The sequence below is a fragment of the Zonotrichia albicollis genome, chromosome 4, assembly GCF_047830755.1.
Source record: "Zonotrichia albicollis isolate bZonAlb1 chromosome 4, bZonAlb1.hap1, whole genome shotgun sequence".
In the NCBI taxonomy this organism is placed as follows: domain Eukaryota; kingdom Metazoa; phylum Chordata; class Aves; order Passeriformes; family Passerellidae; genus Zonotrichia; species Zonotrichia albicollis.
This window is the reverse complement of record NC_133822.1, coordinates 47,276,119-47,288,489: the sequence shown is the minus strand read 5'-3', so window position 1 is coordinate 47,288,489 and position 12,371 is coordinate 47,276,119. Positions and strand designations below refer to the sequence as shown.

The following is a 12,371-nucleotide window of genomic DNA, read 5'->3' as shown; positions in this document are numbered from 1 at the left end:
ACAAACCGCAGAGATGAACCGACTTTGGGCGCCGGCCCTGCGGGGGCAGGACCGACACCGATGCTTTTTCCCGGCGGCGTTCCATTGCAGTGTGTTGTACAGAGTGAGAGACAGCACAGGCACAGGCGGTGGGCTCTCCAAAGGACGCCGAACTTTGCGGGGTTCGCCCCGTCCGGCCCGCAGCAGCCGCGGCCCGCGCCCCGCCACCCCCGGCGTGCGCAGCGGCCGCGCTGAGGGCCAGGCCACGCCCAGCCGCCCTCAGGCTCACGAGGGCTCTATAAATACCGGCAACCGGGCGCACAGCCTGCCGGCTTTCAGCACCACATCTCGGGACGTCTAGGGATGCCCTTAGATCCACCGTGGTGACTTTCTGCTTGCACCATCTCTCTCCTTCTCCCTTTCTCAATGACAGGCAGATTTTCTACCTGTGCGCTGGCTTTACTACTCTTTTGTTGTTCCTCTGATTCTTTTGATCCGTCGACATTGCCTGATCCTCGGGATCCAGAGTTTATTAAGCTATGTGTGGAAACCCACAACACATTGCGGTCCAGAGTGGATCCACCAGCCAGCAACATGCTCTGGATGGTAAGGGAATCTTCATGACTTACATACAAATTTGTAGCATTGTGATGCTGTTTATGATTCTCAAAGATTGCTTTCGTTATCAAATGCAAAAAATCAGAAAACTACCCCCAAAAACCTGGGGTCATAAGACTGACCGCTTTTCAAAGCAGAGAAGAAGGCTGTAATTATCGGCTGGGATATGTGCGGCTTAGGGGTGACTGCAATTGCTCCCCCGCAGCCGCAGCTGCCCGCCCTCGGCCCAGCGGGGTTGCTGTGCTGGGTTGTGTGAGGAGCCTCTGGTTGCGAGGCGCCACACGCAGCTCGGCAGCCGGGGCTGCGGGGTTTGTGCACATCTGAGCACAACTTTCCTGCTCCAGTCGGCGAGGGCAGATCCTGTTGCCAAACAGCGCCGGAGATCTTTCCCTGGGCATTCCCTGCAGGGCTCTCACCGACTGAGCCAGCAGGGCGGCAGCTCCGAGGGGCTGGGCCTGCAGGGAAAGCCAGAAAGCACCGAGTTCATTTTCCGTGTCTGGTTGTCAGACACTAAAAGGTAAGTGCCCCACTTAGGAGGCGTAACCGCCCAGTAATAAAACTTGAATTGCAAACATGACAGGAAACATATTTAGTTTCGCTTCTAGATGCATCTTTTAGATCAGCTCTCCTCAGCTGCGCATCCTGGCCTTCAGAACATGTTCCTTGGACTCTCTATTTTCTACATTGCTTTGCTGGCCCTAAACAAACAAAATATTGTTAGGATGTGTTAAAAGTGCAGTGTTTGTATTTTTAAATTGTGCTTAATTTCTTCTTTTGAAAAAGTAAAGAACTGAAATCTGAAAAAAAAAAAAGGAAGCATAAGAAAGAGACAAATAAATTGCATCTAAACCAGAAACTGAATCATGGCAAGTTTCTTTGAAAATACTACAAAATCCCTAGTCTTAAATATGACCTCTTCCAGGAACTATTTAATGTGGAGATAGCAGTGCAATACATGATAAAATCTATTACAAAACTAAAAGCATTAGAACTGAAAAGAGTATTTTGAGTGGCCCTTTGCACTTCAAAAAGGCAGAAAATAAGATGGTGCTTTTATTTCACAGGAGCTTCTTTTTTGCTGGATGTAACTGTCCACCAAGATCTGTAAAAATTAAGATTGAATTCAGGGCATTCTCATATTTTGGAAAAGTAGTTTTTAAAAGAAAATGCAAAATAGAAACTCCTTTAATTGCAAGTAACAAAGCTCAACCATCGGCATTTGTAATACATGTATTATAAAATGAGAACATTGATCTAAAATTTTTTTACCTGACAAATGTGAGCCCTTTCTCATCCACCCAAAGCACTACTTAGTTCTGTTCTAAGGCTCCTCAAAAGCAGTCTCACCAGTTTCATCAGGACTTCATAACAGTCTCCTTTGAATTAGTGCTGCCTTACATCATTTTTCACATATTATGCATTAATTTTTTTCTCCTAAAGTCAGCAAGCAACTTGTTATAAAATGAAAACAGGGAAGCAGTTAATGAGGGGGAAAAAACGGTAAGTATTGTTTCCTTAAACAGCAGTGATATATATATATATGCAATTTTCCCTGTCCTGTGCATTTTCTATGCTTGCCATTCAGTCCTATCTTTCTGTTTAAGTGCAGTATTATAAGCAAATATGGAGTGTAACTGCAGTTAAACTAAAAATCATTGTGAACAATTCTGTACACTGCTTTTCATCTGTCAGCCAGATTAAGCATTCACACAAAATGGAAAGTATATTTAAACTTACTATGCAACTTTAAACTTAGTATTATTCATAACTTTATCAAAGTTTAAACGTATTACTACTATAGGATGTGGAGAGGAGGTGCATGGACTCTTAAAAAGCAGAATGTGGAAAAAAGAGACCATTAAATGCAAAGGTGCATCCCCCACTGTTGTACTTCTTTTATAATGGCCATCTCAGATGCCTTGACAAGATGTGAAATGAAGCATCTGTCTTAACTGTCTGAGTTATCTTCCAGGACTGGAAGATAAGTTCTGTACAATGCCAGATTTTATCCATTGTCCTTAAAAGTATCTAAGGAAATACCAACTGCTTACTTGAAATAAGACTCCCTGCCCCAAATTTCATACTTGATATACTGAGTTCCTATCTACATTGTTTATGTCCTAGCTTTGTGGGTGCATTTGGTGTGCACAAACAGGTTTTGAAAGCAGAGAGGTCATACTGGGGTGGCTTCTCTGAGAAGCTGCCAGAAGCTTCCTGAATGTCCCACAGAGCAATTTCCCTTGTGGCCAAGGCCAAATCCTTCAGCCACAGTGGCAGTGCCTCTAGGATATTCCATTCAAGAAGGGAAAGGCTGTGCACAAGCAATTGCAGGCAGAGAAGAGTAAGAACACGTGAAAGGAGCAGCTCTGCAGACACCAAGGCCAGGGCAGAAGGGGTGGGAGGAAGCGCCCCAGGCACTGGAGCAGAGATTCCCCTGCAGCCCGTGGTGCGGCCCAGGGTGAGGCAGGATGGGACCCTGCAGTTCATGGAGGAACAGAGATCCACCTGCAGCCTGGGGAGGGCCCACACTGGGGCAGCTGGAGGCCTGAAGGGGGCTGTGACCCTGTGGGAAACCTGTGCTGGAGCAGGGGCCTGGCAGGAGCTGTGGCCCCATGGAGAGAGGAGCCCGCAGTGAGCAGGTTTGCTGGCAGGACTGGTGACCCCATGGAGAACCCACTCTGGAGCAGTGTGCTCCTGAAGGACTGCACCCTGAGGGAGGGACCCTGCTGGAGCAGAAGAGCTGAAACCCTGGGAAGGACTTACATTTGGAAAGTTTGTGGAGACTGTCTCCTGTTGGAGGGACCCCACACAGGATCTGGAGAAGAGTGTGAAGAGTCCTCCCCCTGAGGAGGAGGGAGCAGGAGGGAGTGTTTGATGAGCAGAGCATAACCCCCAATTCATGTCCCCTTGTGCTGCTGGGGGGGAAGTGGAAAATCAGGACTGAAGTTATGTCCTGGGAGAAAGAAGAGGTGCGGGGAAGATGTTTAAAATTGTAATAAATACAATTAATTTCCCCAAGCTGAATCTGTTTTGCCCATGACAGTAACTGATGGATGATCTCTCTCTGTCTTATCTCAATCCAGGGACCCTTTGGTTGCATTTTCTCTCCCCTCCCCAGGTGAGGAGGGCAGTGATAGAGTGGCTTTGGTGGGCACCTAGCCAGTGTCCACCCCACCACATTGGGAAAATACACCCTCCACAAACATTAGGCAAAGGAAGAAATGTAAGACATAGGTTTAAAAATATTTGTAAATCTCCATAGATGCATTTTGGCATGGTCTTGTGGTTTTTAATTACCAATTGGTAGTGTAAACAATACACATTGTTTCAGACTTAGCGATGGTACAAAAAAAGTTACTTAGGTAAAACATAGACATAAAATCCAACAACCTACCTTTGTTAGATTCTACCAAAAATCTACAAAAAGGTAGATTTTAAAATGCACCTTTTCCTTCATAATTTTTGATCCATTCAAAACTATTTCCTTAGCATTTCGATCATTTGCAGAAGCAAGTAAGCTATTTTAATTAATTCAGAAGAGGAAAAATAAAAAGTTTATTTTTTAAAAAAAAACTTCAGTACAAGCTAGTTCAGTGCTGGACAACTTCATTTACATAACACAAAGTATAGCTAGGACTACAAGCATACATTTGTGGTACTGTATCTACCAGGAGGTACAATGTTGTAATTACTCAAGGTGTGGGCACAAGAAAACCCAGCCAGAGCAGACACCACCTCCAGTGCAAACAAAAGACATTTACATAACTCAGTTGGTTAAATAGCCACTTTCTCTAAAACTGAATAGCAAGTGAATGAGTCATTCCACAAATATGAATTCAGCACTCAGGTTTCAAGCCACCAAACACAATGATGCTCACCAAAGGGTTGAGTTTAAACTGTCCCCAACATCACAGTGTGCTTGTGAACTGACCTGCCAGCCATGGCCTTAAGCAAATATGAGGCTACACAAGACTTTTGCATTATTGATATGGTAGGCATAACCCTCATTTTCCAGATTCCATGTAAATTCATTTTAATTTACATTAATGTTGTCATGGCCAGCACAGCCTTGAAATGCTCATTGTGCCACAAACACTGTATTTGGCTGAGGTACAGCTCTTGGTGTCCACCAAGCCAGTCAGCCAAGGTCATTCACCACCCAAAAAAAAAAATCAGCAATTTAAGTTCAAATCAGAAACAAATCTACAAGCTGATTTACCATGTAGCTCTGTAAGTCTCCACAGAAGTAAAAAATGAATGAACCAAAAACATCTACACAATTGAGACACAGCTTTTCCTGAGAGCTGCTCTGAATTACTGCACTGCCAGTATAACAAAGTGATTTTTAATTGTCTTTATTTTGCAGAGTTGGGATCCAGATTTGGCAAAGACTGCAAAAGCTTGGGCAAAGAAATGCTTATTTAAACATAATATATACCTCAAAGAGCGAGGGAAAGTTCACCCCAAATTTGCCTTTGCTGGAGAAAACATCTGGACTGGCTCAGCTTCTGCCTTTAACGTGAAAGGAGCCCTCTCTGCTTGGTACAGTGAGGTCGAATTCTACGATTATGAAACCAATAAGTGCTCTAGAGTATGTGGCCACTATACACAGGTAGGCATTGCATTTCTCCATCTAAACCATGAACCAGCTTTGCCATTTTGATACAAAACCTCTACATTTCTGTTGAAGATTCAGTGAATCTTTCCAGGTTCTGTAGTCTTACTATATGTCTGTGTGCACAAGATGTTCTTACGTTCCAAATTATGGGAGGAAAAGAGTCATTGTGTTATTACTTAAAATGTGGCAGTTTGTGGGGTTTTTTTGGAAGAAAACAGTGCAGCTATCAAGCAGTCAGATTAGTCAAGCAGTGGCTGAAAAACAGACAACAGCAGTGGCTGTGAGCTGCAGTGCATGAGTAGAATGAGGTCCCAGCTCTGTCAGGCAGACTTCAAATGCCAATGGCTGGAGAAGTACCATAATGAAAAGAGGTGTCTGCAAACATCATGTGCACACTTTGTCCAACTGCTGTTCCCAAAGGAAGCAGGCAAAGGGAGGAAATGGACTGCAGCTGCCATGCAACCCTGCAGTCACTACCCACAGCTATAGGATAGCAGGACAGCTTGCAACAGCAATTCTAGGCTTAAATTTTGACCTGAGGCTGTTTAATATTTTTTGCAGAGATACACATGTGCTTTTAGGACTTGACTAGATGAGGTGAAGCTGGTGGGCTTTCTGAACTTGTGTGCAGAGAAGATATTTGGATGCAGGAGCTGTGAGAGGTGACTGTGCTGCTCTTTGATCTTGCTCTCAAGAGCACTGCAAGAGTCAACACCTGGAAACTGCACAGCACACTTTACTTGACACTAAAAGCACTGTGCTGTTGACCATGGTGTTTGTAGAGGAGTGGGCATGCAATTTCATGGGTGTAGAATAAAAAAATAAGATTATTCTCACTTGGAGTTAGCAGTGATAGCGATTGTAGCTAGAAGATATATATGTGACAGCCTCAGGAGGTATCCTTGGGTCTTTCCTGTCAGGGAACTCATCATTCCTCTTCTTCCCAACTGTGGAGAAGAGAATTTTCCCTGGGCACAATTACTGCAGTTACCACAAATCGCTGCTCAGCCAGTGGCCTCCTGGGATAGGGAGGGTCCTTTTATTCAGTCCTTCACAGTCATCAGGAAAGAAGTTATCTACAGCTGGTGCCAGGAGCAACCTCTGCTCTGCCACTGCACTAAGAAAACCCTCAGGAGCCTGAGGATCGTCCCGTCTTCCCAGAGCTGGTACTAAACAACTATAAACAGAAAGGGCCAGTCCTCCCCTTTAAGTCAGAGTAAGCACAAATGTATTTATGTTCTAAGTTACCAGGATCCTTCCATATTTCCCACATAGTCAGTCAGTGCTGCTGTTTTATCACCCTCAAGTACTGCTGTGCCCTTGTCTCCCCTCTGCTGCCGTCATGCCGACTTAATTTTCAGGACTGCAGCATTTGGCTACATTCTGATAGGATCCACAGAAAAGCAAAGCTTCTGGTAGAGAGAGGATCAGTAAGTGAAGTAATGGCCTTGCCCCTAGATTATCTTAATCACTGCCATGATGTTAAAAGGCAAGAGTGCAGCCTAAACACAATCCTCCTCCCAAAGCACCAGTGCCTTCTGAAAATTTGCTTTATGTCCCCATGGGATTTAGTGAAGGGGCAGCCAGCCCTCATAAGAGCTGTAGCAGATCATGCAGTCTTTTCTGCACAGGTGTGAACTCAGCTCCCACCAGCAAGAAAGATAGAATGCTAATGGATTAGGTTGAAACAAAGGAGGTGAATTTCACCTTTCTCCTTTGCAAGAAAGGAAAACAACCTGTTACAGCCAGTTGTGTCTTCTTTCTGCACAGTTTTAACAAATATATGGTGAATTGGGTAAAATAATCAGTCTTTTTTCAGAACAAACTATGATTTATGAGATCCATTATTGCTGCTTTTCCCTGTGAAGCCTGCCAAACGAGTCCTCCTCATTCCATTTGTATGTGATAAAACAAGGGAGAACATGTCTTCTCCTAATTCTTCAGGTGCTGAATCAAAGCCTTGTCACCAGTGTATCCATCTGTCTTTGCAGGTAGTTTGGGCTACAAGCTACAAGGTTGGTTGTGCTGTGCACTTCTGTCCCACGGTGCAATACATCTCCATACGCAACGCAGCACACTTCATCTGCAACTATGGGCCGCCGTAAGGTTTTTTGTTATGGGTATTTGGGTCCTACCCCTTCCCTTCCACAACATGCACATTTATTAGATCAGTCCGTTTAGTCCTTTTTTTTTTTGTGGGAGGAAATAGTATCCAAAATAGAGAAGAGGTACACCTTTGTCCAACCAGCTGTTTTTTATTTGCTAGATGAGGGCTGTATATTGGAGACAAAAAGCAGCTGGACTGGAAGAATGGATTAAATATAAGATGTTGACATGAAAATACTGAAATGATCATCTGAAAGTTAATCCCTTGCTCCTAAGTGCCAAGATGGCCCCTGACAGTTGCCAAGTCTGAAGATATTCCCACATGTGCCTGAGGAATTAAGCCCTAAGTCAATGGCTTGGATAAACATTGAAGTGTGCAGTGCTGGCAGCCTGCAGTTTTAGCAGTTGAGGGCTGCTTAGGAGGCTGAGGCTGCTCAAGACAAAATTTGATCCAGAGGTCCTTCATGTGCATAGTCAGTAGGATATCCACCTAGGATAGATGTATTATTCTCTTCTCCAGCTAATTAATACCACCTCAGTATAAATGCAGCTTTAAAAGCCTTTGGCCAAGCCATGTTGGGCCAAAGCCAGGCTGCCCTTGAGCTCAAGCAAGTTTGGCATTCCTTTTGCCCACGTCTCATCCTTGAAAGAATATGTACCCCTGACTAAATATCTTGAAATGACACAGCTGCTTTCCCCAAAAGCCCCACACCCAAATGTGCAGAGGGCCAAAATCCCACTGGATTTCTTGCCCTGTGGTGGCATGAGGAAGAGGAGTGGTCCCTTCACCAGCACCCAGCAAAGCAGACAGGGCACTCTCTGGAGAGGCAAGGTGCTCTAGAGAGGGCTTTAGAGCTGGCCCCTTCCCTGCTGGGTGAGGACACCACAAATGGTCAGTTGAATGCTAACAAGTGGAGGAATGTCACATTCAGCTGTTGATTTTGAGAAGCAGCAGCTTCATTGCTTTGTTTCAGCTCTGCCAAGGGCCCAGGCAAGATTCACACACAGTTGCCTCAAGTGAATGTACTCTTCAGCTTAGACCAAGCAATGAAAGCCTTGCCTTGCTGAAAGTAATGAGGTTTTACCATGAAGTTTCATCTCACTGCTGCGATTTCATGCTTACAAAATCCCCCTCTCTGTGTTCATGGGCAGTTTGAGGCATGCTGTAAGTCTTGCTTTGGCCATACTTTGAGCAAAGCACTGAAGCTGTGTTTGGTGCAGTATCAGCCTGAGCAGAGGCAGTTGGTCCCACTCACACCACTGGCAGAGGGAGGTAGCAGGAGAGAGTCCTACATCACTCCCAAAATATTAAAAACAAATGGGTGAAATCACCACCTATGATTCTCCAACACCAGAGCTTTCCTCTTCAAGGCTGAATACACACATACATACACAGTAACTGAACCTGCTCTTGCTTCCATAGCCAGAGCCAGCTGTGAGGTTCCAGAGTCTCCATGCACAAATTACCCAACTCTGAGAGTGCTTTAATTCCCAGGTTTGCAATGCTGCTGTCTCCAAATTCCTAAACAGGGTGTCCCATTACACCTAATCTCTTCTGTTTCTCTGCATGTGATGGGCACAGGGCACTCAGACGGGACTCTTGAAAAAACCCATCATTCTATCAACACAAGTGAAGCAGAACTCAGGTTAAAACCTAATTAGCAGTAGGTATTGCCATCTTCCCAAGGGCTGTTTGAGAGCAGTGGTGTTTTCCTTCGCAGTGGGAATTACCCGGTGCAACCATACAAGACGGGAGCAGCGTGCAGCGAGTGCGGTGGTGAGACGTGTACCATGACAATGTGTCGTAAGTAGAAGACAACCAGACATCCTCCCCAAGCATGTGTAGAAAGGGAAAGAGCACACAAAAGATAGTGGCAGGAGGCAGGCACAGAACTCTCCTGTTCCTAAATATAGACTGAAAACCTGCAGTCAGAAGCCAAGTGGATAGTGATACATAAAGAGAAGGGATGAGGGCAGGAGCCTGTTTTCTACCCTGAGGAGTGACGGGAGGGGTCTGCTCTTCAGGTGCTGGAGGGTGTGTTACAGGAGATATGGTGGCTGCAGTTTAAAGTGTTATTACCCCTGCCAGAAATTACTGCTTGCAGAAACTGAAAGCAGAGAATGGGATACCTGTCCTGGGGGCTCCAGGTTATCTGCACCTGATGTGTGAGCTGTGGCTTGAGCTGGTGCAGTTCCAATCAAGCTTTGCCCCTGCCATGCCGCTGCGGGTGGGGAGAGCAGCCATGGCCCTGCCAAAGCTGCTCACTCCAATGACCATCAGCCAGGCCATCTGCTTTCCCCTAAGCACTCGGAGAGAACAAGGCTGACATGCAAGTGCATTCATGGAGATGCAGTGCTTAACTCAAGCCTGACAGCCTTCCTGATATGCCTGCACTTGTCTTTTTAATGGCTGTATGGAGTCAGGAGGGAAGGAGAACTGAAATTTCCATAAAGACAAGGCACTGTGCTGTAGCCATTGGCCTGTGGGGAGCTGAGGGTATGGTCACACTTTTCCCCAGCACTCTAACTTTTGGTGAACTAAAAGGAGTGAGAAGATGCTGTTAAAACATCAGTACCTAAGGAATTTAAGGGAGTCTTGGATTCACAGAGCTGTTTAATGTTAGTTGCAGGCTCTCAAAACACAGGCCATAAGGCAAAAGTCAGTGATCTTGGGAAGCACACCCGGGGGGGAGTCCTTTCTACACCAGCCACTGGTGATAGAAGTCAAAAAAGTGTGATAAACCACTCCTCACCCAAGTCCTGAGAGTCACTGCAGGGCTCTCCCAGAGTCAGCAGGTCTTTGCTTTTTCCTGAGAAGAAACACATCAGCTGTATTTATAAGCCCATTGTGATGCTCACATTTCATTACCTTTTGGTTAGAGTCAAATTGTTTCTAAATTATAAGTGTGCTTCTGTTTACTTCTTTTCTCTCTCCAGAAAATGAAGAGCGTGACAAAGTAGTTGGTAAGTACCATTGGAATTATTGTTTCCTTTTGTTGCCCTTGTTGCATTTATACTTGAAAACAAGTGAATTGTTTTGTTTACAGAGAATACCGGGTGGCAGCCAGAGTGGGACAGGCCCTCGTGTGATGAGTTCTGCATCTCCATTATTGCTTTAAGATTAATACTCTTTATACTGACATTTGTGGCCGCCTGGCTCTTACCAAAATATTGGTCTCTAGTACCTGTCAGTGGGTAGCACACATGTAGAAGACCACAAGAGCACTTGGCTCAATTCATCTCTTCCACTCATATAAATTACAGGCAGCACAAACATCGATAGAGACATTGTTTGCAATGTGATTTACAAGTACAGAAATAACACCTTCATTGCAGGTTGTAGTTACAAGCACTGATAAGCATTGTGAACATTTCTTTCTCATTACTCAGAAACAGTTAAAACTTAAAATAGATTTAGATGTTAAAATTGTTTTAAAAGTTAAAAAGTTAAAGTATTTTTAAAGTGGAGCAGTGTGCATGTGATCTGGCGGGTATGGGGGCACATTGTCCAGGCAGCACACTAAGGTGCAGGCAGCTGCCCAACACACTTTAGGAAGGGCTGGAGAGTGTCCAGCCCCAGAGTCAGGCCCCAGCCCACAGCCAAAGCACAGGCAGAGTATGCACCTGTCTCATTCCTATTGCACTCTTACCTTGGGCACTCCTACAGCAAGATGCAGAGTGGCCTGTATAATTTAATTTTTTTAAAGGAATTTTTGGATCCCTGTGAACTCTGGCATTTGCATCCTGGGGCAGGCAGCGCACTTCCCAGTCTCACAGCGCACTTGCCATTAGTACTTTGCTCAGAAATTGTTTTTAAACTCATGGCATCTGTGCCTAAACAGTTTCACCTGTGTTTACATGGTTATGTATCACTGCAATCTTTCCTGTTGTGGTTTTTTATTTTTTTCAGTATAGGGGTTTTACTGCTGTTTCAAACAATAAATTGTTATTTCCTGATTCCTGTGTATGGCAGTCATGAATTTGCAACATGACCTAAAGCTTAACTGCTGGTGCACAAAATAAACCCGGATTCAGCTCCAACTTGCACAACACTAGAAACAATACTGGGAAACATAGAACTCCAAATAAAATCACGCTGTGCCCACAGTTACTAGTTTGGTTCAACAGCTGCCAAAGAACAAATCTCCTGGAACCTGCACATCTGGAGCAGGCAGAAGGCTGTGGGGACAGCTGCTGCCTTCAGCTCAGTATGTCCTCTACCAACCACAGTCACCCAGCTCCAGCAGAGTCTGGAAGCAGCAGAGCTGCACAAACTCACAGCTGGACCACAGCAATCCGTCTACTTTTAGAAGCTTCTGCACCCTGTCCCTCTGCACACACTGCTGTGGGGGAAGTTCCCTTCACCCCTTCACTTCTGCAGTACTGTCGCCACAATACCTGTCACTGTTTCTGCATGCCTACTCCTGACCCTGACCTTACTACTGGCATGGATTTTAACTGAAAACACTGGAACTGGGACCCAACATTTCTCACATTACACTTCCAGGTCATTATCTGCTAGTACTCTTATACTAGAATCATTTCAATATCACAACATTCCTTGAATAAATAATTTTTCAAAATGCAAATATATCTGGGGACAAAATTATGAATTTCATGCTTGATATATCTTTATATATATATACACGTCTTTGGTGACTGCTGGAGCCTCCACAGCCAAGACAGCACACTCACAGACACTCTTGTGTGAAACCCAGGCCTCAAGTTCCATGTACTGCAAAGTCCCAACTAAAAATCAGCTGACAAGGGGCACCTGGGCAGCAGAACGCAATGTGTGGGTACTCCTCCTGCACAGGGCTCCACAGCAGACTTTGCAGGACAGTCTCTGCCCCCCATGTGGGTTAGTGGACTACTGCTGGAAAGAGGAAGGCAGGAAAGAGAACAAAATAAGCTGCTGTGTCCGGGGAGCTTAAAATGAGCTCCGCAGGAGTTCTCTCCTGCTTCATTAGGTGTGGTCTCCAGGAGAAGAAACAGAAGCAATGCAGAGTCCTGAAAGTTCAAAATGTTAACAGTTTCATTTAACTATATA

The 12,371-nt window shown here is 45.0% G+C and overlaps 1 protein-coding gene across 1 annotated transcript; it reads left to right on the top strand.

The window, feature by feature from the left end:
* Positions 1-269: 269 nt before the first annotated feature.
* On the top strand, positions 270-11,272 carry LOC102069620 (glioma pathogenesis-related protein 1). Its single transcript, XM_005480618.4, has 6 exons — positions 270-585; positions 4,964-5,209; positions 7,207-7,316; positions 9,043-9,125; positions 10,259-10,285; positions 10,369-11,272. Exons 1-6 carry the CDS (start codon positions 406-408, stop codon positions 10,518-10,520), a joined length of 798 nt encoding a protein of 265 aa, XP_005480675.2. The 5' UTR covers positions 270-405; the 3' UTR covers positions 10,521-11,272.
* The last annotated feature ends 1,099 nt before the right edge of the window (positions 11,273-12,371 follow it).

Coding starts and splice junctions, on each gene's coding strand:
- LOC102069620 (XM_005480618.4), top strand. CDS start 406: ATGACAGGCAGATTTTCTACCTGTGCGCTGGCTTTACTACTCTTTTGT. Junction 586..4,963: donor CCAGCAACATGCTCTGGATG/GTAAGGGAATCT, acceptor TTTATTTTGCAG/AGTTGGGATCCAGATTTGGC. Junction 10,286..10,368: donor AGAGCGTGACAAAGTAGTTG/GTAAGTACCATT, acceptor TTTTGTTTACAG/AGAATACCGGGTGGCAGCCA.